This window comes from Petromyzon marinus (assembly GCF_048934315.1).
Source record: "Petromyzon marinus isolate PM22_M1 ecotype Great Lakes invasive population chromosome 84 unlocalized genomic scaffold, UKy_Petmar_22M1.pri1.0 chr84_unloc.3, whole genome shotgun sequence".
Lineage (NCBI taxonomy): Eukaryota > Metazoa > Chordata > Hyperoartia > Petromyzontiformes > Petromyzontidae > Petromyzon > Petromyzon marinus.
The window spans coordinates 673,860-701,680 of record NW_027422640.1 but is presented as its reverse complement, the minus strand read 5'-3'; the positions used below and the strand labels follow the sequence as shown (position 1 = coordinate 701,680).

General features: G+C 45.9%; 1 protein-coding gene across 2 annotated transcripts; it reads left to right on the top strand.

The window, feature by feature from the left end:
* LOC142908430 (ribonuclease inhibitor-like) lies at positions 1–26,020 on the top strand. 2 transcript variants are annotated; one of them, XM_076059130.1, is made up of 7 exons: positions 1–134; positions 11,277–11,662; positions 13,783–15,461; positions 18,508–18,594; positions 20,969–21,014; positions 22,711–22,794; positions 23,378–26,020. In XM_076059130.1, the coding sequence occupies exons 3-6, from the start codon at positions 15,187–15,189 to the stop codon at positions 22,756–22,758; spliced, it is 456 nt and encodes a 151-aa protein (XP_075915245.1). In that variant the 5' UTR covers positions 1–134; positions 11,277–11,662; positions 13,783–15,186; the 3' UTR covers positions 22,759–22,794; positions 23,378–26,020. The 2 variants fall into 2 exon arrangements, with proteins under 2 accessions (XP_075915245.1, XP_075915244.1); XM_076059129.1 differs by lacking the exon at positions 20,969–21,014.
* Positions 26,021–27,821: the final 1,801 nt, after the last annotated feature.

The window sequence follows — 27,821 nt, the reverse complement described above, 5'->3', positions numbered from 1 at the left end:
CCGTCACCCCTCCACCCCTCTCCTTTCTGCTGCGTCAGGGCCAGAGGCTGAGAGCACGGCAGAGGAGGCTACACGGGGAGCTGGGCCGCGTCAGGGGCGAGAGACGCGGGGCGACTCGACACTTCACAGCGTGGGTGAGTGTGGGGAGTTCGTGGTGCATGTGGGACGGTGGGTGGTGTGGTCCAGAATATAAACCACCTGTGTAGGATACACGGGGGATTTTTGATTGGTGCTTAAATGTGTGTGGAAGACGGTGTAGTGTGTGAGTGTGTGTGCGGTGGGGGGTAGGGACGTAAATGTGTGTGTAACGCAAATGAGTATCTGGGGCGGTGTGTAAACATCACACATTGGGGAGACAAAGGCGGTCCGGCGTGGTTCTGACCACTTACCATTTCGTGTACTATGCCGGCCTTCATAGGAGCTCAATAACAGCACTTTCCCCACCAGTCTGTGGAGCTCCATGGGGGATGTTTGTGTCGGAGCTCGTGCTGTAGGCGTAGACGACGCGCGACCGTGGATCCTCTATAGGGAGCGCTCGTCTGCTGTGGGTCGCATGGAGCTGCACGAGCGGACACCGCCGCAGCGATTCCCATACCGAGTCACGAGATAGGCGCTGGGAAACAATTGCGCTGAAGTGTGTTGCTGGGTGGATGAAGCGAGCACCACCATGGTGTGCTTGCCTTGTATGGTCAGTCGTGTAACTGATTATTATAATATATTAATTCACACCTGTGCACCGTGTCATGGCAGTTTCTCTGTTTTTCCTTCATTGCATTTTTATTTCAGGAATATTTCACCTGCAAAATAGATTGAGTTTGAATATCTCATGCGAAAGGGTGCCCAGGGCATGTGGGGTCGTCCAATTGCACAGTGCTTAGCGCACATCACTACACACCCATGGACTAAATCCAGAGGAGAGTGACAAATGAATCAGTTCTGCCCCCCTCGCTTCACCAATCCGCACTAGTCGGCGTGGTGAAATATGGTAAAAAATCAACACGACCGACAGGGCATAGGGTGCCCATTATCCAGAAGGGCTTTACTTTATTATCACATCCACATCTAATTGTGGATTTGGTTATTTTTCTTTAGTTATCTTTGTTGCATAAATACAACTTGACAAGATATGTACTGCTTCATTCTGGTACATTTACTGTTTTTCAGTGCATTTCAGCACTGGGTGTGTTTGTTGGATTTATTGTTTGTCGATTTTTCATTGAACTGACAAATGGTGTAACCTGGTCCCTTGGGTACCCAGGCCTTCCTATAGTATAACTCCAGGAATCGGCAGATTTTTATTTTATTGTACCAAGTAAGGACCACTGAGCTATATAGCTGTTTTTCAAAAGCAACCTGGCCACAAATCATAGCTCAACGAAGTGGCTTATCACATGGAAATTTGTAGCAGCCAAATACTGTAAACGCATATTTCTAAATGTGGAGGGAAAAAAACTCGAGGATCCAGAGAAAAACCCACGCCACCACGGGGAGAATATGCAAACTCCAAATATCCAGGCGTTGGGGTTGGAATCGAACCCACGATCTCCTGCATTCCAGGCGAAGGGGATAACTTGTTGCCACCACTGAGCCCCTTGTTAATCTGATGTGGTATACTGGTACAGCCCCTGGTGGCCTCGGTCACTTTACTGACCTTTGCACCATTGTGTAGTCGGTTCAATTGAGTCGCAGACATACTCTTTGGAGGCAACAAATTTATTTATACCAACACGAAGGGGTAACTTCCCTTTTACCAGATAACCTATGGTGGTGGACCACCAGGCTATCTGCGCTAACACTCTGGGATAGCTACAATGAGCAGGACTCCAGCTTGAGTCCTGCCCATGTGTTGGTGACTCTTCACGGACGTTGAATGTAGATCTTTCAGAAGACAACAGCAAAGCTGAACCCCGGTCCCTCTGGGGACCCGGTTTATATGCTCAGCGCCATGACTCAGCGCTCACCAAGCCCCACTAGGGCTGGTACTACACCCACATATATGGGGTGTCGGTGATGTAATTACATCGCACGCCGTGCCTCTCAGGCCGGCACTACACAGTGGCATTCCCGATGTCACTACATTACCCCCCCCCCCCCCCATTCGTAGCATTCAGCCGTCCTGGCTGTCAACTCCCCCTTAAAACTAACCAAGTGAATAAGTTCTAGATTTGAAGCTTTCGTGACTGCAAGGATCCATACTCTTTGGTTCTATTCGGTAAAGTCACGTAGGTAAAAAATAAAACAACAAAAATCATGACGTTTCGGCCACAACACAAGTGGCCTTCATCAGGTGAAGGGGACCGTACTGTCATGAGGACAGCGTTGGAGTGAAGACAGTCCAGCCCAGGTCGCGTCCTTTTAAGCTGTGTGGGAGGAAACAAAATGCTTTGACAAAGGAATTAGCATAAAATAACCGTAACGCACAAGAGGACCGGCACGGAGGGGGGGAGGGGGTGTGAAGTGGAACGTAGAGGACCGGCACGGGGCGGGGGGGGGAGTTTACAAATGTAGGTGTGAAGTGAAATAAGCTTCTATGAAAGTTTGGTATATCACTATTTGGATAAATACCATTGAAAATTAGTTTAATGTTTGGTATGATTTAGAACATCTTTCCAATGGTTGAATTAGGTGATAAAAAGCGAGTAAAAATGACTAAACGCTATGTGTGCCTCAATAATTAACACTAACAAATAGCATATAAATACCCAAGCCCACCTATACAATATATACACTAGCTACAAATGTACAGAACAACACGAGAAAATATAAAACGCGAATGCACGGAATCCCCTCCATCACCAACAACTCCCATCCTCACCGTGTAACAATACCCATAAGCACAACAAAGGCTAGGTTCAGCCAATAACCGATATGGCCTACTGAGTGTGACAAGCAACTGATGGTGTGGGAGTGTGTGTGCATGGGTGTCACAAAATCCGAAGAGTTTTTGAGCAAGTCCTCGTGGCTGGGCCTCCAGTGAAAGTGGGCTCACTCTCCCTGGAGGTCCCAGGGGGAATATGTAACTGTCCAGTCCAATCCGGCTCCTCACGAAGAGCAGTAGGCCGGGTCGACGGGTTCTCCTCTCCCGAATCAAGTGACGACAGCGCCGGCGGCGGCTCGGGGGACATCAGGCGCGTGGCACCTGAGGGAGGAAGCACACGACTCCGCTGAGGACCAAGCTCAACACGCACACATGCCAGCTCGCCGGACACATCTGTCCCTCGGTGCCCACAGTGTGGAGATGGAACAAACTCACAGGGAGCAATAAAGGGCTTAGGGCAAGAGGAGTGTACAAAACAACTCCGCCGCCCCAAGCGGATCTGGACACACTGCAGTCGAATGACCCGAATCACATCAACCAGCCCTCTCCAGGGTTTGAGCAATTTGGCCGATGTACCCATTGGTACCTGTGGACAGTGCAACCAAGCTCTGTCCCCAGGTGCCCACTCATGTTTTGAAGTACGGAAGCTCCTCAGCCATTCATTGGCCAATTGGCACGAATCAGAATTTACCCTGGAAGTCTCCCGCACTTAGGAAAGATTTTGAAGGGTACAGCACACGGAGTCAGAGATTTAAGATTTAGCCTTGTTGGGTGCGGCTTGTAACTGAACATGAATCAGGGGGTCGTGTTCTCACTGACCTGATGACTCAACATGGAGGTCAGTCCTGTGCAGCCGCCTCAACCATACCATCCATCTGCGGATTGTGCGGTGACATGCGTACTTTCTTGGTTCACAACTAACGCACACCTCTTGCAATAATTTTGAAGAAAATGTTTTGCCCTGATTGTTCAGAAGACGTTCGGGAGCACTCTTGTCCATTATGTAGTGGGTAATAAACTGGAGGAAGCTTACTCTGAGGCAACACATTTATTATAACATTAACAGGTTATTACACAATGGGGCAATGGCCCCTTTCACCCGATACTCTATGGAGGTAGTCCCTCCAGACTAGCTTGCCTCTGACTGGCTATCATGACATCTATACTGCTGGGGCTTGAGTCTTCCCTTGAGTCTTCACTGGTTATCAGCTGGAGCTTTCACTGGTACAAGCTCGAGCCGACCCTAGCCAGGGGTTCGGATCTGCCCATTGGGCTCTTCTCTTCAGGGCTCCAGGATGCTCTTCAGTCTTCGGCCGGACAACAACTGCTGGGACCGCTCAGGGACCTGACTTATATATAGGCTCCTGGCTCACTCTGCCCCTGGCCACGCCTTCCTTCTAGGACCGTCTCCGAGGGTCTGGAGAATGACATCATCTCCCTAGCCCCCTTCCCGGGATCTGGGGTCCCGACCGTTGGTCACGATGCTCCCCCAGGGATTGCCTTGGCCAACGGCCCGTCATCATTAATCCAGCAGGTTCAGCCTCCCCTCTGCTCCCTACTGACACAAGCTAGTACTGCCGGCTATGATTAGTGGCGATCATGTTCAACCATGCCACTACAATTACGTAGCCATTGAGGAATGCCTCAGTGATCTTTGCCGCCAACTGTTTGGGAAGCGGCCAGGCCACAGGCCATCATGAGAAATACTCGACTCCCACCAGAAAATATTTATTCCCACGAGCGGCTTCTACCGCGTGCACTGCACACACCCCTTCAACAAATTAGCAGCATCCTCAGCCATGCCAGGCCAGGAGAAATCCGACTTACGTGTGGCCAATGCTAGTTTATGCACACCCAAGGGCAACAGACGCTCGTGCACCGCCCAAATGACCTTACCCCGCAGGGCGGTGGGCACAACAATGTTGGAACATCGCATCTCTCCGTCCCAATGCATGAGCAATCCGCCTCTGAGAATGAAAGAGGCGACACCCCATCGATCCTCGCCCCCATCAGTCTCTCTGACACGGCATCGCAATTTAAGCAGGGAAGCGTCCTCAACCTGGAGGCGCCCCCATTCTTCGTGGTTCAATCCAATGACAGCATCACGCGCCACTGGATCCCCAGCACCCTCAGATGTTACAACCTCGGCCGATGCCGTAAGGGTAGGGGGCGAGTGTTCGTTGCGCGGCTTACAGCGACCGGAGCCCGAAAAACTTGCGCAACTCTCGTTCGTGGGTAATCGCGACAAGGCGTCCGCGTTCGTGTGATGGGAGCCTTTGCGATAGGTAACCTGAAAAGAGTAGTCCTGGAGGACCTCCAACCAGCGTGAAAGTTCGCCAGATGGCTGATCAACCTGCAGCGCGTACTGCAGCGCCGCGTGGTCCGAGCGCACCTCAAAGTCTCTCCCATACAAATATGGAAGATACTGTTGCAAGAAAAACACGATAGCTAACAGTTATCAGCGTGTGACACAGTACCGCTGTTCAGCCGGAGACAGCACTCTGCTTCCTTATGCGATAACACTCTCGACGCCATTGACAACTTGAGACAGAACAGCTCCAATGCCAGTGTTACTAGCATCTGTATCAAGGACAAACGGCAAGGAAAAGTCTGGGTAGTGGAGGGGAGGGGCGTTCACCAAGCCATCTTGGAGTGCAACAAATGCGGCCTCCTCATGGGTGGTGCCGATGTCACAAGTCGAGGAGACTGAAGTGCTGTGACAAAAGGGCCATTGCCTGAATCGTCTCTTACTATAAACATTTCATTTCAAAGCGGTGTTATCGAAGAAGTTTTTTTGGAAGATAAATAGCATCGCGATGGGGGGAGGGGGAGATAGCGGGATTGAGGGGGAGCGATTAGGGGGGTTATAGAGGTGGGTGTTGAGTAAAATAGTATCAGTGTCTTGTGCTCGGGCTATGCCAAGGGGATAGGTCATTGAGAACACGGATTCGAATGAACGTCTCATCTTGCCACATGCTTTTTTTACTATCTCCATCAGTAACAAAATCAATCTACAAAGCAACGCTGCTTCTAAAATGGGTATAGTACTCTGAAGCATGTAAAAATGGTAATGTACTGTCAATCGTATTTTAACAGGAGCATTGTCTCTTTAAAGGTCACGTTTTTTGTTGTTGACATGAACTCTATTGGCTTCCACCTCCCTGTTCACAGAGATCGTCAATAGAGGCTGAAGTCTGTTACTCGCGCACAGTCAGTCGAGGGAGTGATAGCCCCCACTGTGCCCTTCAGCCTGTGGCGTTGCCTATGGGACTCATTGTCCCGTAACATCCCGAGTTCACAATGTCGATTAAAGCGACACCTTTGTTTAATAACGATCCATGAAATGAGTGGGACTTTATATAGTGTGACAGTCTTGTCTTTGGTAATACTGTACTCATGTTTGTTTCTGTTGCCTGGTTTTTAATTGGTAAAGCTGTGATCGTGTTTGATCCCTCCACTGGTATCCGATTAATTTCTGCATCAAGCACAATATCCCCTTTGCTGTCTTCAAGTTCCACCATGGACACGCTCCTGCTTGCCTCTCCCATCGTCTCATTCCCCTCCCAATGTTCTCCTATATCGTCTCTACCATCTCGCTTTACTCCCCTTCACTCATTCTCCGCCCAGCAACCAAGGCTTCCTGTTGGAACTTCTAATCAACCTTTACTCATTCGGAGGTCACTCATTCCCTTTTCTTTTGATGCAATTATTTGGGCCTGTCACTTACCATCCACAGATTTCTCCTGTGATCATCACTGTATGTTCTCTCCTTAGAAATGTAGGCTGAATGTACACCACCTTGTTCCCAATGATGATTGTATCTCACTGATGTGCACATCACCTTGACAGAGGCTCTTTTTAAAGGCACTCTAATTGATTATTTCTCATTTCACAGCCTCCACTACACTACTCAGCAGATTATACCCCACTTTGTTCGTCAAGACTTGCTTGAGGCAAATATAACTATGGTCCAACAACTTCTATGACTGACACGGCACGAGTAAGACTGCCTGCAGTCCAACCAAAAAGGCTGCATCATTGAAAGCTGGTTTCAAGCCTGCCCTCCACGTGTGTTAAAAGATCTTACTCACCCATGTGATGATAGTTGAGCCTCTGGGTGTCAGCATTTCTGCTCTGACATTGCAAGTGTTGGATACTAGTGATTTCTTTCATTTTTCTTAGGGTACCTCTCACTTTATACTCAAATGGCTCAATACAGAAGGTGTAGGGTCTTTGGTTGCTGTGGCTTGCATGAGCTCTTCAAAGGGATATGACGAAGAGCGATTCTGCATTTGGGAGCATAATTACTTCTAGCATGCTAGTTTCTGCCTTCAACTGCTGAGGAGCTTGCCACTGGCATTTGTAATTGCACAGGAAATATTGAAGTAGGCTCCCCTGAGCTGACTGAAGTTTGCAAAGTCATCCTTTATTTGACTGAGAGTTATTATTCAACTGCTGCAGCTTTTCCATCAGGCCCCCTCTGTTCATGCCAGATCTGAGTTTTGCATTGCCTTCTTAGGCCCTTGTAGCAGTTTTTACGTTCTTTTTCAATTAAAGACCACGTTTAATCACTAATCCATTCATTTCCAATATTGCAACAGGTTGTTGGGCAGGTCTTGGCGGCGTTGTTTACATAATCTTGAAATTGTCCCAAACTGTTGGTTCCTCATTAGACAGGAGCGTGCATTACCACTGCCCACCTCCACATTACAACCATCCCCACCATAAGAATTATATCCAGTATGAGCTGGAGAAGCTTTTGTTGAACTTCGAGAGTACTACTAAGAAATGGAGTTTACGTTCATCCCCACATAAAACAAAGCACCTGCCTGGGTATTCTGTGTCACCGTATTCTCCCATCCCTCCACTCCCCATGAGCAGTGGGGCAGTTTTGGACAGAGCAGAACAATTTTCCATACCTGGAAATTGTGCATGTGACTAGCTCCAGTTTGGCAGCAGAGGTCATGCTCCGAATCGGTTGAACATAATTATCTCAGCTGTGTAACACACTGAATGCTGCATTGCCTGTCGCTCCATGTAAAGCTCTGGGTCTTCTCAGCCAGATATCCCCTCCCTTCTCTACATTTGAGAAATTTGGATCCCTTTTAAAGGAACATCCACACTGGTTTTGCATATTCAAGTTGTCTACGATCCACCGTGGGCTTAACAAACTAGATTATGTGAGCAGCTTAGATCCTTGAATGATCTGGACAAATGCCCATCAGTGAGATACTAAGGCAGGTGAGGCAGCATTGGCTGGGTCATGTAGCCCAAATGCCCAGTCACTGTGTACCCAAACAGCTTCTGGTTGTCCAGATATAAGGGGCTTATCGCTATAGGCAAGAGTTTGACTGCTGTGTAACAGAAGGATGGTGGAGCTGTTTGGGCTTGCCAACAGCTCGACCAGTGGTTTCAAGATCAGCGTCTCTGGAGGAGTTTTGTGAAGGATGTCTGCCTCCAGCAATAACGGAGGGCGGAGGAGTGATGCTCACAACAACGAGCGGAGTGCAGAATGAGTAAAATGCAGCAAGGTGGAACAGTAGGGAGCACAGGTGGTAGATCTGCCAGTCATCCCTGTCACTCAATCCATGACACCTTTATCTATCCTGTAACCTCCTGCCCATGAGCCTTCGACAGTCCACATGACCTCAATGTGCACTTAGCCTGGCACAAACACTTTGTTGACGTCAGATATTTTGAGTGGAGAATGGCTTTTATTGTTATTGTGTTTATGTACCCACCCCTTCATGTGCCGTACTGGCTTTCTTAGGTGCTCACTTGCAGAACTAATCCCAATAATGTAAAAAACGATATGGGAGATTTTTCTCATTTGTATCTTGTATGTTTGTGTACATCGCCTATGTGTGTTTGTGGCGAGCCATGCTGCACAACAAACTCAGCCACAGTTATCAATAGCACGTGATATTTACACTGGTTTTGGGTCCTCTAGGTTGTGTCTGCATTAAATGAGTGCCTGGTACAATGGGTAATCAGTATAACCTATGAGACAAACGTGGCCAGGTGTGGTGCTGGCCATTTCTACCCCACTTTGCGTGCGGGTCTTCAAAGGGGCTCACTAACAGCACTTGACCCACCAGTCTGTGGAGCTACATGGGGGATGTTTGTGTTGAAGCTCGTGCTGTCGGCGTAGAAGACGCTCGACAGTTTATCCTCTGTAGGGAGCACGCGTCTGCTGTGTGTAGCGTGGAGCTGTACGATAGTGAAACCAATAGAGTTGTTGCGCCTTGGGCGTAAACATCAATGTATGTCCATTTGCCAGGTGTTATTTTTTTCATTTCCTGTGGAGATGTGTGCTGTATGAGAGAAAATGCGACTGAGCCCACGCCCTCACCCCCTTCTCCCTATTGCATTATCTCCTCGTACTATTTACTACTCATAAAATCATACGTATATAGTGACACCCCAGGGATAAATTAATATTGCTTGTTATAGCACATTCTTGTAGAAAGAACGCTGGTTAAGTCAGACCGGCCTGTATATGTACAGTATAGATATTTAGTTTGCAGCAATGCAACACACACAGCTCAATACACAAAGAGTTAAATGTATAAATATCTCATACTAAAGAATGGATTACTTGGGTTTACAAACATGATGTACAAAACTCGTTATAGTCTCATGCTCTGCATGCTGTTGTAAATGCACGTGGTGAATACTCACTGACCAGATGCTTCGTTATTATTGATACTAATAAAAAATGTTAAATTAAGAATTTTTTTCATTAATTTCTCATGTTAAACAAATATAGGGCGTTCATCCAGCGGTAGAAAGACAATGGCTGCTGATGATGTAACGTGCCGCTCATTTTGAAGGATTCCTAAGAGACAGTGCAAGTGGAGATTCAAAGGCATAGGAAGGTGGTTGCACAGACACCTGGACCACTGCTGTCCTGTATAAGTGATTTATTTAACATAATGAACATTACAGTAACATTGACGCTGCCTCATGTGTGTACTTTAAGTTTTGGCTTCCCCACACAAACACACTACCTCCACAAAAGGTCATGTTTACTCATTTCTGTGAAGCGTATTCAAGTTTAATTTATTAGGTATAGCCCTGTGAGCCATGTGGCTCTTAAGTCGAGTGCAACCGCAACAAACAAAATATGAATCTACATTGCAGAAAACTATTAAACCACAACCAGACCAAAATAAAGCTACAAAAACAATGTAACAGCAGTAATCATAGGAACTGTGATTTTAAAATTAACAATAAACATAACATGTACGACAAAACCTGCAGCCATAGCTGGCAGCACGACACTCCCAGTGTATGATGTGTGAGTGAGTCAGCAGCAGCGTGAGTGTATGATGTGCGAGTCAACGTATGATGTGCGAGTTAGCGTATGATGATTGAGTCAGTATTAGGTTGAGTGAGTATATGATGTGTGAGTCAGCGCACGATGTGTTAGTCAGCGCATGATGAGTGAGTCAGTGTATGATGTGTGAGCGAGTCAGCGGCAGAGTGAGTGTATGATGTGCGAGTGAGCCAGCACACGATGAGTGAACCTGTGTATGATGAGTGAATGGGTCAGTGGTTGTGCGAGTGTATGATGTGTGAGTAAGCACATGATGAGCGAGTCAGTGCATGATGTGTGAGCGAGTGCATGGTGTGAGTGAGTCAGTGTATGATGTGTGAGTGAGTCAGTGTATGATGTATGAGAAAGTCAGTGTCGGCTCCCTCTGCTCGCGCTGTCGCCCCCTCCTCCCCCCGGCTCCGTCGCCCCCCCCCCCCCCCCCCGGCTCCCCCGGGCCCCGTCGGCCCCCTGGCTCCATCGGCTCCCTCTGTCAGCTCCCCCGGCCCCCTCACAAACGGCCCCGCCAGCCGCTGCTGGGAGCGCGGTATGTGACGTCATACCACTGCTAGACAACCTCAGAGCACCCTCTACCCATACATTGAGAGCATGGGAGTGCCCACTACATAGGGACTACCCAAGATCAAACCTGGCTCCCACCCTCTAATCGTCACTCAACTAGAGGTGACGCTATCCCGATCATTGCACATTACAATGCAATTTGCCGTCTGCGTGGCATCACGATGGTCGAGGCAGTGAGCACGTGGTGTCACGCAGCTGCTTAATCTGCTAAAACTGTGTGGCGTTTTGAATTAGGTTCACATTTTACTTTTTTTATCGTAGTGTTGTGTTGATGTGAATGTTCAAATACTTGCACTGAAGAGTGTTTTGAGATGCCTAAAGTGTTTTGATGCAATTTTATGTATTTATATATATTCCAATAACAATTTTAAGCTTTCATTACAATTTAAATAAGTCAATGTATTCACAATCAAATACCTAAAGTCACAATTGTACCTAACCGAGACCTCTCAGATTTTAGTAGCAACATTTTATTTTTTTATAATTATTCTTCCCTGTACCTGGATAAAATTACACGACTATGCTTACAGGTGACACGTGGTTTGTTTTCATTTTCTTCAGGTGACTCGATGCATATATCGTGATGGCATCAAAAGATCCTGCATATGAGATCATTAAAACCAACAAAGTGAATCTGCAGAAATACCTCCAGGCGAAGTCTTCAGAAGTGCTTGACCATTCCTATCAAACAGGGATAGTCCTGGACAGTGAATACACATCTCTTAACAGCGAGAATGACCCCGTTGTGCAAACACGGCTTCTGGTTAACCTGGTGCTCATAAAGGGAGAACAAGTCTGCATGATATTTCTTGAAGATGTGCTCGTGCGACTGAGATCCGAGATCCCTCTCTTGGATCAGTGGATCTCACAGCATGAGCAGCAGCTCAACGTGATCGGTGTCGATCTGAGCAGAACTGCGGGTAAAGCCATCCCTGGAGCAGCTTCTCGTGAGTGATGCTAAACTTCACATAGCCATTCACATGTCTCTGGCAAGTTTAGGTGAAGGAATTGCTTTGAACTGAGATTGTCATTTAATATTAGCAAACTGCACCACCCTTGCATGACAACATTCCTCTCAGAAGGAGGACATTTATATTCCATTCCATAGCAGGGAAACTACAATTTATCAGCAATTGGGAGGAAAGGATAGATGGATAATGAAAATGTGTGTAAATATCAAAAACTTACATCCACACTGGACCCCAACATTCATTAATTCGTCATATCCCACACCTCCCTTTCCTTGGAAAAGACGTAAACATGGTGATTTTCTACCTCCTCTTCAGACACAGACATGGTATTTAAGCTGTAATAATGTAATGACCTATGAAGCTCTCTTTCAAGTGTCAAGCCCAAGATGTTTGGCAATGGCAGCAAACCCATCTGCTGCCATGGTCTCCATGACTTGGTACAATCTGGATTCCACCAAGGCCATGTCATTGAAACTGTTCCCCTATGCAGGGCAAATGACCATTTCTGTTAAACTATGGATGCTGCTTCTAGTTCTTGACCTTTGGGCTGCTTTTGACACCACTCCATCCTCTTGAATCTTCATGGCGATGCAGGTGTTTTCTGACAAACGTATTTCCTGGTTCTGCTTCAACCCCTGGAATTGATTCATATTTTTCCATGCAAGCACTGTCTTCTGTTCAGAAGCCCTAATTCTGTGGTGTTCCACATGGCGCAGTCCTGTGCCATCTTTTATTCTCAGTACAATCTCCTCGTTTTGAGAAAAAAATATGTTTTTATTATCGACTATCACTGCTATTTCTAATGACACCCAGCCTTATATTGCCATTGACTCATATAACGGAACCTACTTTCCTCTTACACCCTGACTTGAATTGGTTAAAACTTCCTCCAAATAAAATGTCAATATTTAAGCCCTCATCGTTTGTAAAAAGTCCACTCTAACTCATGACTCCCAAGTATTAAATTATGGAGAGATTACGGAGAGATTAAAATAACACCATCAAAGTTATGAGCCATCGAGTTAGATGTTAACTTGAAAAGCTGTGATGAAAGATGTCGAGCAAATCTGTCATTAGGGGAATCTCCACTCTCCCCAATCTAGGGGATGCCACAGTGCTTGCTGATGATGCAGTAGCCAGGTTAGTTGAAGTTCAAGTGAACCTACGATGCATCACGTGGGATGTTACGAGTTCTGTGATTTATGTGGCTGTTATTGTGAAGGTGCAAGCACAATGGTGGAGCCAGGATTTTCAGGTAGGGGGGTAACTCCTCCAGCAATAAACATTTTTTTATAGTTGTTATTACGTAAGGACTTGTCCCTTGCTTTTTATTCGACGCGTGTGCGGCGATGGCGCAGCCAACGATCGAGGGTCGAATTCGAACCGTGTGATCGGCATCGCGCTCGCTGAAGGTGTCCCTTCAGGGAAGTCGTGCACTGTATACGCAACTGCGCACACTTATGTGAATCACTTATAACTGCTTTGCCGTTACTTATTGCCAATTATGGACTCAGACTATTGTCCTATCATCTCATAGAGTCTCTGGCACATAGTAATATGCTACACAGTGGCGGTCGCAAAATGTTGATTTATCGATCGAAATTAAGGATTTCGATCGGATCAGGGGAGGCACGTGCCACCCCCCCCCTCCCCCCATAACTGGCTCCGCCAGTTAGCAAACACTGCATCTTCTCTACCTGCAGAGAACCGTGCCTGGTGTACTGCACTCCTCCACCACAGTGTAGCCCCCGTGCTACGTGATATAGGCCAGCTTGAGATGGGAGAGGAAACACAGCCCCAATACTAGTGAAATATAAAAAGTTAAATTCAAGTGGTTGGAACATTTTTGTCATAATAAAAAATATATTTTACAAAGGTACAGTGTTTATAAAAATTGCATTTGTAGAATACGCTTCGTGAAAACTTCCACGCAATAATTCGTGATGTACATGATGTTGCTGCATTATCCATAGTGAACGAATTCGCTACGCTTTTTTTAATTACATAGTTTATTTAATCATATTTTTCTGCTATAGGAATGTTTTTTAGTATAAATGAAACTAATTTGTTTGCTAAATAATATCTGTTTAATTTAGATAACCCTGGTGAGGATTTCAGAGAATTCTTGCTGAAGCTGACATCATTAACACGAACCTACGACACACGACCTGGAGAACCTGCAGTGTTTTTGCTGGAGAGGATGGTGAAGCCAATTCTGGTTCCCTACTACCGCCATCAAGAAACCAAGGAGCACGAGTTACTAGCGAGAGGCAAACAGCACAAGGAGCCGATGGAGAGAGCACATAGAGAAGGGATGACTTACAAGAAGCTCTTTGATCCCATCAGTTCCATTGGAAAAAAAAACACACCCTCGACTGGTTATTGTGGTGGGGACTCCAGGCAGCAGTAAAACCATGTTGAGCAAATTCATTGTGCACAGCCTTCTGTCAGGTGAGAGAGTGTTTGCACAACGCTTTGAGCACATTGTGCTCATCACGTTCAGGGAGATAAATGATGTTGGAGAGGTGTCACTCGCAGAGCTGTTTTCTGTGATGCACTCATGTTTGGGAAACAAAGCGGATGAGGTTTTCACAAACCAAGAGAGAACCCTTTTTGTTATGGATGGGTTGGACTAGTTTGGAAAGCGCCTTCACTATGCCAATACTTGCACTGATCCACGTAAGACGGCAACAGTAGAAGCCATCATTGCTGCCCTAGTGAATGGAAATCTCTTGCCCAAGGCCTCGGTCTTGATAACGACCAGACCCATTGCCATGGAGCAGCTGAGTGAAGTGAATGTTGATCGAGCTGTTGAAATCACTGGGTTTTCCAACGACGATAAACTATCATTCTTAAACAAATTTTACCAAGACAGGAGTCTAGCAGAAAGGGCACTCAAGCTCCTGCAGGAAAATGAAACGGTGAATACATTGTCCCAGAACCCTTCATTCTGCCATATAGCAGCCATTACACTGAAGGAACATTTACAAAAGTCTGATCATTCTTAGATTATCCTCAAATCAATGACTGACCTCTTCACGCAATACGTGTGTGGGCTCATAAAACACCATGGACGTGGCAGCCGCGGAACCAAGGAAGTCTCTTGCCAATATGGCTCTGAAGGGGGTTCAGCAAAACATCCAGATGTTCAGCCAAAAATATCTAGAAGAGTGTTTTGTTAGTTCTTCTGAACTAGGAAGTACATTCATCAACAAAGTGTTCACATGTGAGGGCATTCAACAAGGGAGTTGTTATTCATTTTCACACTTGACAATGCAGGAATTTTTTGCAGCGATAGCCGTGCATCTGTCACATTCAACACGGCCAGTGAGTGACGTCATCAAGGCTATTAAGGACAGCAAAGATGGGAGGTTTGATGTGTTTCAGAGGTTTTTTTTTGTGGACTAGCATCAAGCCCTCCATGGAAGTTCTTTGAGGGTATCTTGGATCCTCCATCTGCTGATTCTCAAAAGGAAATAATCGAGTGGCTCAATCACAGCATGGAGACTCAGAATGTTGACAGACACAGGCTCATCAGTCTCCTGCACTGCTTGCACGAGCTGCATGACCGCAAGTCCCTGAGTGATGCCACTCGGTCCATGACTGAGATAGACCTGTCACTCACAAGGCTGTCCCTGCCAGACTGCTCTGCCATCTCCTGGATCCTGCTGCAGCGAGAAGAACCTGTGGAGACACTCAACCTGTTCGGCTGTGGCATCGGCACCGAGGAAATGAAGAGGCTTCAGCCTGGACTGCACAGATGTAAAGAGCTACTGTAAGACTTGCACACCTCGCCTTCACTACTTCACAAATTGTGTGTGCATGTGTGTGTGTGTGTGTGATATCAACTTAGTTTCAATTGAGTACCAGGTGCGGTGTGTAAAGCATCGCTACTCGGGAGACAAAAGCAGCCGGGCGTGATACTGGCCACCCACTCCATCATATGCCATGCCGGCCTTCATAGGTGCTCCCTAACGGCACTTTCCCCAGCAGTCTGTTAAGGCTATACGGCAGATCTTTCTCTATAAGAATCCTCACTTATTAACTGTGCATACAGTACAATGTAACTCCATTCTCACGTAAACACTCGGTCTTGCGTAGCCCAAGCATGAATACAAATTTTGACAAATTATTCCCCTTGCCACTGCCATCATTGTCCTCACTCACTTCACTCCTCTCCCCGCACGCCACGCTCACCCCTCCCTTGATACCTCCCATTAACCCCCAATCTGCTCCTGCCTTCACTTTTTCCATAACCCATCCCCCACCCTTGCCCATACCTTCACTCTCCAGCCGCATACCCACTCCCACTCATCCACTGAGGGATGAGGTTCGGTGAGTGAGTGCGTGCCTGCTTGAGTTGGTGGGTGACTTGGTGGGTGGATCGATGAGTGAATATGTGGAGTTAAGTGAGGATGTGAGTGGCGTGTAAGTGGGTTGGTGAATGAGTGAATTAGTGTGTGAGTGGGTTGGTGAATGAGTGAATTATTGTGTGAGTGGGTTGGTGAATGAGTGAATTAGTGTGAGTGGGTGAGTAAATGTACAGTGAGTAGGTGGGTCCACAGTGAATGCTGCACTCACTGTATGTTAAAGTACAAAAGGAAAAAAAAAGTTATGCATATTCATGGATGCTGTAAAGTTTTCCATCATCTTCAGCAACATTTAATTAGCGATAATGATAGCCCTCACACTATATGCAGGGAGTGAGGTGACCTTAGGCCATACTGAGAAAATGTAGCCCTGATTGCGACTGCGGTGGAGAGTGAGGGTAACGGTTTGATCCACGTGGCCGATTCAAGCCCCTGGTTCACAGTGGATCATGGTCAGTGATTGTGCTCACCACTACAGAGACAGCTGATTGGTAATGGGTGTTAATCTTAGTTGTAAAGCATTAAAGAGACAAAGATCCCCCAAGTAGCCCATATAAACTGGTGGGGAAAGTGAAGCCAGTGACAGGGAACAAACACACACTATTACACTGCACTTTAGAGCACAAAGACAATCTCCCCGTGGAGCCTGCACACACTTTTGAGGCAAGTGCTGATCGCACTTCCCTGACCAGCACCGTCCTTGGCTGTCTTTTTCTCCCCATTGCTGATGTTTACACAACATACCAGGTACTCATTTAAGGCTGAGTCACCCTAGATTTTATTTTATCACTCACCACTGATGCTGTTTACAGATATTAAACCCAGGTCACTTAGTTCGTAATGTAATGTGCCAACAACTTTCCCACCATTCCCCTAAACACAATCAAAGACACTCGTATATACACACAGACATGTACACACACAAACGTACACAGTGCATGCAGCCTTTGGTCACTCCACTGCTGGATAAGGCACTCCCATACCATGCAGGTCTTGGGGGTTATTTGACCATACATCACCAATCTTGTCAGTGTGGGTTGGTGTAGAGCATAGAGATGAATGTTGTTCCATTGCCATAACGCAGCTCCGCAGGCTACAACACCTGTTGTAATGCATGTTAGTCATGGGTAGAAGCACCATCCAGGCTCGTGCCTATTTAGATTTTCAGATTTATTAGATCTTACATGTACACTAATGTACACACTCATATATGAATATACACACACTCACTCACATGTACATATACACTAATATGCATATACACGAATACGTGCACGTTACTACACACTCACACACTTTTACACACCCCTGTTTGAGTCTGCAGTTTTAATGTGACAGTATTTTTTTACATTAAAATGAATGCAAGCAATCTTCATATAATAAGGATTCACATTCATGAAGCGCAATTCGTCCAGTGATCTGAGTGCGCCATGGACAAATTAGTTAATATACGCATGTATGTGCAGGCAGTCCCAGGTTTACGGAAATCCGAATTTACAGAAATGCTCCCATGAATCGTGTAATAAAATTCAACGTGTGGAAATGGTAGCGTTAATTACATAAGAACAACTAGTGCAGCGCGTTGAGGTTGCGGTCGTCTCCTGCGGAGCGAGGCTTAAGCCCCGCCTCAACCAAAACGCCGCCTTCACCGAGCCCGAGCTTCACAGGATTAAGGTATTTTTTAAATATCATTACGTAATTATTTTCCTTAGGTAGCATTACGTAATTGCTTGTTTTCTATACTGAGAACTATATATTCCCATGTTTCTATTGCTGGTTTGAATTTTAAGTTTATTTCATGAGTCATTTACTTTAGTTACTGTGTGTGTATGTAGGTGTGTAGACGAGGAGCGGTAGTGTAGCGGGTAGCGCTACGCTGGGCTATGAACCCGGCGTCCTGGGTTCGATTCCCGCTCACGGCCAACACCGGTGACGATTATCTGAACCGGACGTGGGCCTCCCTCTAGGTCGACTCAGCCTCAAATGAGGACCTGGTGCGGTGTGTAAACATCATCACTGGGGAGACAAAGGCGGTCGGGCGTGGTGCTGGCCACCCACCCCCTCGTGTGCCGTTCTGGCCTTCATACAGTAGGTGCTCGCTAACAGCACTTGCCCCTACAGTCTGTTAAGGCTACACGGGGGATCTTTGTTTTTTTGTAGAGGAGGTCTTGCAAAACAAGACCCTTGTAAACACAAACACGTTTCAGATTATAAAGGTACAGTGCAGTATAAATGAATGGATGATTGTGAGTAAAATATTTGTGAATGCCACAAATATCATATGCTTCTGTGTTATACATGAAACAATGAGCAGCTTTGCTCATGAACGTGTGTGCTCTGGTCACGTGCACCGCCATTGTGAGTGTCCCTCAGTCACCGCGTGTTTGACTCCGCGGTTCCCGTGGGCTCAGTGAGTCAGCGCTGTCCCTTTTCTCGTCCACCCGGGTTTAGGTTGAGTCACAACGAGATCGGAGACAGCGGCCTCCGACTTTTAGCGGACGGGATGTTGGGAAGAGAAGGGAGTTTGGAGACGTTAGCGTGAGTGTCCTGATGCACACACACATATAAGCACACCTAAACAAATATACACACACAGACACAAAACACAAAGATACTCGTATAACATAATAATGTTGTATTTTAACGTCTATTATAACTTTGTTTTTATGCACTCGTCAAATAAGTTATTAGCCACACTTATTACAGCACTTTTAACCACTATTAACAATACAATTACAATTATCACATTACCTACTCTAATCAATGATATTGTTTCAAATTATATTATGGTAATACAGTAGATCGTCGATTATCCGGCAGTCGGAATTTCAAAAACACCAGATAATTGCATCATTATTTAAAATGGCTTATTTTTGCATATTCTTAAGTAAGATTATATTTTTAGGTGCTCTGTATATTTAGTGTTATTAAATAGCACAGCCAGTCAGGACAACAACACAGTTAGACACTTCCTGGCAGACCACGAATTTCAGAAGAGTGTTAAATTTCGTGTTCAACTTCTGGATTGCACAAACCAGCATAGACAGAGTGAAAATACGAGGTACACGGTCAGTAGGAAAGACGGACAGAGAGGCAAGGAGAGAGAGAGAGGGATGAACAGAAGCTTAAATAGGAAATAAGGTTGAGGGGGGGGGCGGCAGAGAGAGCGGCAGCTCAAAAAACATCTTGTGGCAGCTCAAAAAAGGCACATCTTGCACATACACAGAAGCGGGGGGGGGGGGGGGGGATGGGAACAGGCTTGGGGTGTACATTTAGGACAGAAATGCAACGGTAACATCCCCGTAGAAGTGTGTTAATAAATTATTAAAGCTTTCGTGACTGCATAAAATTACTCATTGTTTTTTTCGCTAAAGTCACGTATGTAGAAATACAATAAAATTATATTAAAACAAAACAATCACCTGATAAAGATCGCTTGTGTTGTGATCGAAACGTCGTGATTGTTTTGTTTTAATATAATTTTATTGTATTTCTACATACGTGACTTTACCGAAAAAAACAATGAGCAATTTTATGCAGTCACGAAAGCTTTTAATAATTTATTACCCCTTCGCCCTATCGCCTCCACCATTGACTCACCCACCTACAAACTGGCCCGATTTATGTCTGAGACCTTACAACAATTCACTGGTAAGACCACCTCAGCTGTACTCAACTCAGCTCAATTGGTATCGTTAATTAAGGACATCTCACTTTTTCAAGGTCATTTGCTCGTTAGTTTCGACGTGGTCTCTTGTTTACCAAAGTTCCTGTGCTTGACACCATTGCAATCATTGAAGATTTGGTCCAACAAGGACTGAATGCTGATGTACCGGCCTTGGTGTGACACTGCCTCACCAACATTTCACCTGGAATGGAACATTCTACAAACAAGTTGAAGGTACCCCAATGGGTTCTCTCTTATATCTAGTTGTAGCCAATGTTTTCATGGAAAAATAAGAGACAGATGCCATCCAGGCATCCACTCTAGTCTGTCCTTGTGGAAGAGGCACGTAGATGACACGTTCGTCACCTGGCCACATCGCAGACCAGCTCTGAATCAATTCCTCAACCACATCAATGCCATACAACCAGCCATCAATTTCACCATGGAGGTGGAAAAGGAATGGCAAGTTACCATTCTTGGATGTTTTAATAGAAAAGAGACCAGATGGCTCAATGGGACACTCTCTACAGGAAAGCCACCCATACGGATGCCTACCTACTCCCACTACCATCCATCCCAGAATAATTCCCTAATCAAAACTCTACACCATAGAGCTCGGTGTATTTGCGACCGTCAACACCTAGCCCATGAACTGTAACATGTACACCAAGCTCTGAAGATAAATGGATATTTGGACTACACAATCCGTAAAGCTATCACCCCAACCGTTGGAAAATACCCTTCTGAGGACCCAATCAAAACCATCACCTTGCAATACATAGCAGGGGTCACTGGCAGGGGTCACTGTGAAGGATGTGATCCCTGACATGCAATGCCCCGTTGTCTACAAACTAAGATGTGTCTGCAGCAGTAGTTACATTGGGGAAACTAAGCGACATGTCTCGGACTGTGTTCGTGAACTTTAGGCAGATCTGAAACACGGTAGGACCAATACCTCGGCCGTGGCTAATCATTGTTTTAATGCGGTGGGCTCACACGGAATTGATTTCTCCAAGACGAAGGTACTTTGCCCGCCCACTGGCTATCAACAAAGGTTCGTTCATGAAGCCATCCATGTATATAGACACAGACACATTTTCAACCGAGCAGGTGAGTACAAACTGAGCAATCATAGGAAGAACGTTATCGACCAGTTTTAAGTCATAATTGGCTATGATGTTTCCATCGTAGCACCTTTCGATGTTAGTGGTGCTTTACGCCCATTTAAAACTTGCGCTTTCACAGGGTTCACAAAAGCACAGCCACTTCGCGCGCCGACCACTTGGTTGCGGTAGGTTGGCTCTCCACCACTTACATTATCATTGGCTGCAGACATTTGGGCTATACCTATTTGAAACCGTTATAAACAGTTTGCCTTGGAAGCTAACCCCGAAGACGACTGCTTGTGTTGCGATTGAAACGTCATAGCTTATGGTTATTTTTTGTTATTTTTTTGAACCTATCTACGTGACTTTACTGAAAGACCAAAGAATATAATATACTCAGTATAGCATGATAATGTTGTATTTTAACGTCTATTATAACTTTATTTCTTATGCAATCATTAAGTTATTAGCCACACTTATTACAGCACTTTTAACCACTATTAAATAATACAATTGTCACATTACCTACTTTAACCCATGATTTAAACAATATTATGTTAATACAGTAGATCATCGATTATCCAGTGGCTAGGGAGGGAATGGGGTACTGGATTAAAAAAAAACCCAGATAATCGCATCATTATTTAAAATAGCTTATTTTTGCACATTCTTGAATAAGATGTTTATCGGTGTTCTGTATGTATATTTGGTGTTATAAGTAGTTTGCGGTGTGAACATATTTAAATAAATATACAATGACAAAATAAATATCCTGCTGTAAAAAGTGACGGTATTTACTGTACCGCTATTACCACTCCAATATCGAAGACTCTGCATGGGGTGATGTGCGTACTAGGCTCTTGTTCAACAACTTGTGTTTGACAACAACTTGTTTGACAACAACTTATGTTTGACAACAACAACTTGTATTTGACAACTTTTGTTTGACAATCGTCGCACTGATGCAGCCTTCAGACCGGTGATTTGGCAAATGCCGAATTGCACGCAATTTTCGCTGGATCGCACTGTATATTTTCAGTTTCTATGACTAGTTATTAGTCATGAAAAGTGTATATACGTGCAGAATTTTCATTTTTAAGTTGTTTGTAATGTGTAATGTACTGTATATATTATTTGGCACTGAAATAAAGCATAGCTACTTGTTTTGTCACGCACATGGTGCCGGTCGGTAAACTGGTAAAGCCTTTCCAGCAGTTTTTCCCGTTTCACCGGATGTTGGAAGCCAGATAATGACGCTCTGGATATAATCGATGGCCATGTGTATTTAACGTCGTAAATTAAAATTAATTAGTTTATATAACGAACGGCTGCAATCTTGACATTAATTGCCCACCCATGCGTTTACCTTCATAAGACCACAACCTGACCCTTATTACAGCCATAAAGTCACCAATGACCTATACGCCAAACCTATACATTGAAAACATTCTATCTTGATTTGAAGATTTCGTCACTGCAGGAATCCATACTCTTTGGTTCTTTCGGTAAAGTCAAGTAGCTTTTCTGATTCTCCAATATAAATAAATATTCACATTTTGATTCTGGCCATTCTGCCTGTATCTACATTGGCCTTTCATGGTCAAACAATATTGAATACAATATTTCATACAGGCAGACCTCGCCGGGGGGTTACGTTACTGGAAATGTCGTGTTGGACAAAGCCGCATTACACAAATAATAGACAAATAGGGTTGCTTTCCTGTGTCTGCAATGATCACTCCCTCCCTCTTTGTTTAACTGATTCTATAAGATTTCCACCATTGTCATTGTATTGAAGGATGTTGAGTTGCTCTCCATTTCTTGTGAGTGTACACTTTATTTTCCAATTTCACCTCACTCAGTGCCTCTTCTCTCCTGTAGTCTGCAGTACTGCTCACTGATGGACAAATCGATCCTATCTCTTCATGACATTATGATCACCAACAAATCATTGAGGGAGCTCTGGTAAGTTATGCTGCTCGTGTCTCATACGCACTCTAATTGTTGCTACAGACAAAACTCTGTAGCCTTAACATAACAAATATATGCAAAAGGCAATGTTTTGAGCAATGGACCTTCTCCACAGCACGGCTGTGTCCTATCAACACGAGCCATTGCCAGAACTGGGATTAGTCGTGGAGTGTATTCCAGTACATGTAATAAGCATTATCAGACCAAGGAGCATGACCAAACGACTGGGAATGCGCCTTATCTTAAATCTGCAAGATAAGCAGGTTTTAGCCTAGATAGTGCTTAGATGGATGACGCACATAACCACAGGGGTTATAGGCAGCAGAGCTAAGTTGTGGGCAACGGACCAGTGTGCAGCACAATTCTCCCTTGAACTATACTATCCTAGATCTGCAGTCCCTGCCATCACAGACCTGCAATGACCTGCGTGGTGAAGTATTGTAAAGCAGCTCTCATGGCATGGGGAGACCTTCATCCAGCGCGGTTGTTGTGGGGGCTGTGTGGGTCTCGAACTGTGAGGAGCTGCTCGAGTCTCCGTGTGAACCCGCGTCAGCGTGAACCTCTCTCTGTGCTGCAGGGTGGATGGCAATGACTTCAGTGAGGAAGTGAAGCAGGAGCTGAGGAGCAACTGGACTCACAGAGTAAACCTGCGTTTGTAGATTTAAGCTGAGAGGCGATGCTGACCCAGCAGCAGACGGAGCTGCCCCATGAGCGAATCGCACACCAGCCTGTAGCATTTCACCTCCACAGCTCCGATCGCCGGCACCGGCTCTGATACAATGAGCGGGGAACTCTTTGTGAGCTCCACACGGAGCCGGAGGTGAATGCGGCTCCAAGATTCTGATGAGCGTGGTGATTACGATGATGTTGAAGTGTATTTATGAATGTGTTGTGGAAGGAAGCGATGTTGGGGGTTGTGGGGGAGTGGTGCTGGGGGGCATGCGGAGGACATGCGGGGGAAGGGGATGCAAGTGGATTTGAAATGGTCTGGCACTGAGTAGGAATGTTTTTTAATGAATGTGCATACATTTGTCTCAACAGTCACCCTATATCTGTTTAATATTCATGTATTTTAACTTTCAACTGCGCATTGATCGGTCTAAAAGTAATCTTCCAAGTCGACGTCAGTTTGAAGGAATTTATTAATAACTAACGGGAAGTACCCAGCGTTGCCCGAGCGAAAAAGACACACACAACCGCTATTCGCCACTTGGTGGCGGTGACGTCACCACGACGCTTGTGCCAGGCTATTTGCACCTTGAGGCCTAGTGAAGTGTCGGACGCCCGCAGGCAGGAGGTCACGGGGCAGACCCAGGTGCCACGGGTCGACTGACTGAGATGGCTGAGCTGACTGGCTGATGCACCACCTGTGCCCCCTACTGTGCCAACTTGCTGTGCTTCAGCCACCCGGTGCACCACTCGTTATCGTGAGCATCGCTCGATCCACCCTCCGTTGTTGTTGGAGGGCGACTGCCTCCAACTGCCCAGTAGTGTCTTTCACGAGCCTCTTCCACAGAGGCCGATCTTGCTATCACTGGTACCAGTCATCAGCATGTCCACTCAGCTCCACATCCTCCTGTACCACATCACTTTATCTCTTCTCTAGCCTGTGCCACGCCCGTTTAGCCCCCTCGATCAGGCCAAACAAAAGCTGTTTGAGCATGCGGTGATTGGGCATGTGGGCTACATGGCCCAGCCAACGCAGCCTTGCCTGCCTTGAGGAGCTCACCGATGGGACTTTGTCCAGATCTTTCAAGGATTTGTGAGCTCCTCACACAATCCAGCCTGGTTAAACCCAGGATGGATCGTAGGCAGGCCGGCCTAAATGTTTCTAACCGGCGAAAATGTTCCATTAGGGGGTCCAAGTTTCGCAAGCATAGAGAAGGGAGGGAATGACCATGGCCGAGAAGACCTGAAGCTTAGTGCGGAGCGACAGACCAGGTAGCTTCCACACAGCATTACGCAACCAATGAAAAGATATTGCCACTCGACTGATTCGGAGTGAGACCTCTGCTGTTAAACTGGAGCCGGTCATAAGCACACTGCTCAGGTATGGGAAACTCTCCACTCGCTCCACAACTGCCCCATCACCGATTGGGAGTTGTGGGGGTGGAGTGTCCGATGGTACAAAATACCCAGGCAGGTGCTTAGTTTTGGTGGGGCTGATGGTAAGGCCCCACCTCTTAGTGGCACGCTCCAGTCTCAGCAGCAGCGTCTCCAACTCCTCCTCTGAATGAGCAGCTATTACCAAATCATCAGCATACATAACATGGTTGAGCAATAGGGAGCCATCCCTTGACCGCACCCGGGCATCGATCAGCCTCCCATTATATCTGTACCATATGGAGATTCCCCCGGTACAGCTATTGAAGGCTTCACGAACTACGTGGTCAAAATAGATGTTAAATAATGTGGAAGCCAGAGGACATCCCTGTCGCACCCCAAGGTATACAGGGAATGGCTCTGACTCCCGGCCACGTAGTTTTACCCGGGCACGCTCACCATTATGAAGGTCCTTAATGATCTGCACTCTCTCCACTCACTCGCACACATGGGCCTACAGACACGCAAAGAAATGCACTTACACACTCAGATGGAGCCATGCACACACATCAACTAACACACACACATGGACTAACACACACACGAGTGACTGATACGCACACAAATGGACTGACACGCATACTTGGACTGACACACACAAACACTTCGACGCACACACACATCGGGCGTTGTCCGTTCGAAAAAGACAGACACACACATGGACTTAAACACACGCATGGACCTACACGCACACACATATTGACTCAAACACACACATCGACTCACACACACACACATTGACTTACACACACATATGGACTAACACAAACATGGACTAACACACACACATATGGACTCACACACACGCACATCGACTGACACACATAGAGACACACACACTCACATGGAGCCATGCACACACATCGACTAACACACACACATCGACGTACACACACACATCTGGCGTTGCCCGGGCAAAAAATACGCAGACACACATGGACCTAAATGCACACACATATGGACTCAGCACACACACATCGACTGACACACACACATCGACTGACACTGCAATGCCCGATAATGCCACAGCTGGAGCAATGTTCTTTCTCTGGCGAGTCTTAGCTAGGAGCAGTTTGAAAACAAAGGTCTTTCGAGTACTGGCAGGTGCATCAAGGTAGTCTCAATGTGTTGCAAAATTTTCGTGTAGGCTTCAATTTGTGCATCCATCAGCTTTGGTTAATTTTCCTCAATAAGTGTACGAAGCTGTAAAGCATAATAGCATATTGAACGTAGGATCTCTTGAGCAAGGGCATGCAGGTTGTCCTGTAGGGCGTTGGTAGTCCCATAGACGCGAGGTGTTTAGCACCAATGGAGTGCAGTTTGTCCTGAAGGAGGATGAGGGCCTGTTTGAAGATGACAGAAGTCACGAAAACTTCAAATCTAGATTGACATCAGAAAAGTTGAGGTCGAGGTTTGTATTTTGTAATTGAGCTCCGTGGAGGATGTCCTCACTCATGCCCTCTTTGTATTTTTGCCAGAGTCCCATGGGGTTAGATGGGCTGCAAACTTGAAGATTCATGCAGAAGAGCAATGTCAGTTGTAAAGGGGACTGACCAACAGAAGCTTCTGTCATAGCTTTATGAAGATGGTGATAATGCGGAAGAATCGCACGAAGATTGAAAGCTTCCCTGTATGTTTGACAGACAACTCCTTCGACTGTTTAGAGGTCTTGGAAAGATTTGTGCCCTTTGGCAACATGGAGAAGCATTGGGAGAAAGTATCACTGCTGATTGTTGGGATGAACTGTGTAGACTTGTCCTAAGGCATCCGGTTAAATCGTCAGCAGCATGTCGCTTAAATGTTTTTTTTTTAGCAGCCCATGTATAGTAGGAGGGAACGTAATGGTAGAGCAGGTTGGTAGCAAATGGGTAAATTGTGCACAAAACAAAGAATGCCATCAGGGTGGTATCTTGTGGCGCCAGGGCCTGTTGTTGGGCATTTCCTTTGTGAACGTAGATGAGTTGACCATTTTGGAGGTGAAGTGGCAAATAGACAACTGTGGTTCCGGTCATGGATGGAGAAGATAATAATTCAGCAAATGGCCCCATTGTTGTTGATGTATGTTCCTTGGAAAAAAGTTTGAGCTCATGCACACTTTGTCCCTCTGTTTGGTAAAGCAAAGACAGGCATGTCAGAGCCTTTGTTGATGTATTGTCAAAGATAATTGATAGATTTTTTTAGAATAGCAGAATTTGACATTAAAGTGGGCCTGGAAGATCTTGCACAGGAGAGGGCAGTAGGGAACAATCCACCGGTTGTGAACCTTAATTAGCGAGTTAGTGGCAGGACTGAGCATAATTTGAAATCCATCATGCTCAGTAGTTCTGTGACGATATAAACGATAGCCATCATGGGCCGACTGAGTGTGTTTTAAGTAGTTGCATGGATACCTCTGGGAACACTTCTGGTCTTGCATACATGGCACATTTGGATAGAACTGGCCACATGGGCCATGGACCATTTGGTTGCAGACCACATAGGAAATGGGCAGGGTCTTGATGGGGGTGAGGTAGCTCAGCACTGATAAATGTGTCAATATGACTTGCATGAATTGTTTACGTCATCCATAGGGAAATGTGAGCATGAGGAAGATGACGTTTTTGCCACCCAATTGTGTGCAAGGTTCTGCTTGTCTATGCAAAGATGTCGCCTTCGTTGGTCGTAATAAGCATCATGAGGTCATAAACTTTGAGCTTTAAGACACTCGCTAAGATGTCATGTCTGTCTGGTGGCTTTTGGTTTGGATAAAAGTAAACCTGGATCTCCTTTCATTTCGGATTGCAAGTGAAGGTGATGAAGAGATGCAGCGTGGCATATTGGCTGATGTACATCATGGCATCCTGAGTCTTCTCATTCATGAATCTTGGTGGAGCTGTGAAGGATGAAGGCAAAATAACTAATGAGCCCACATTGTGACC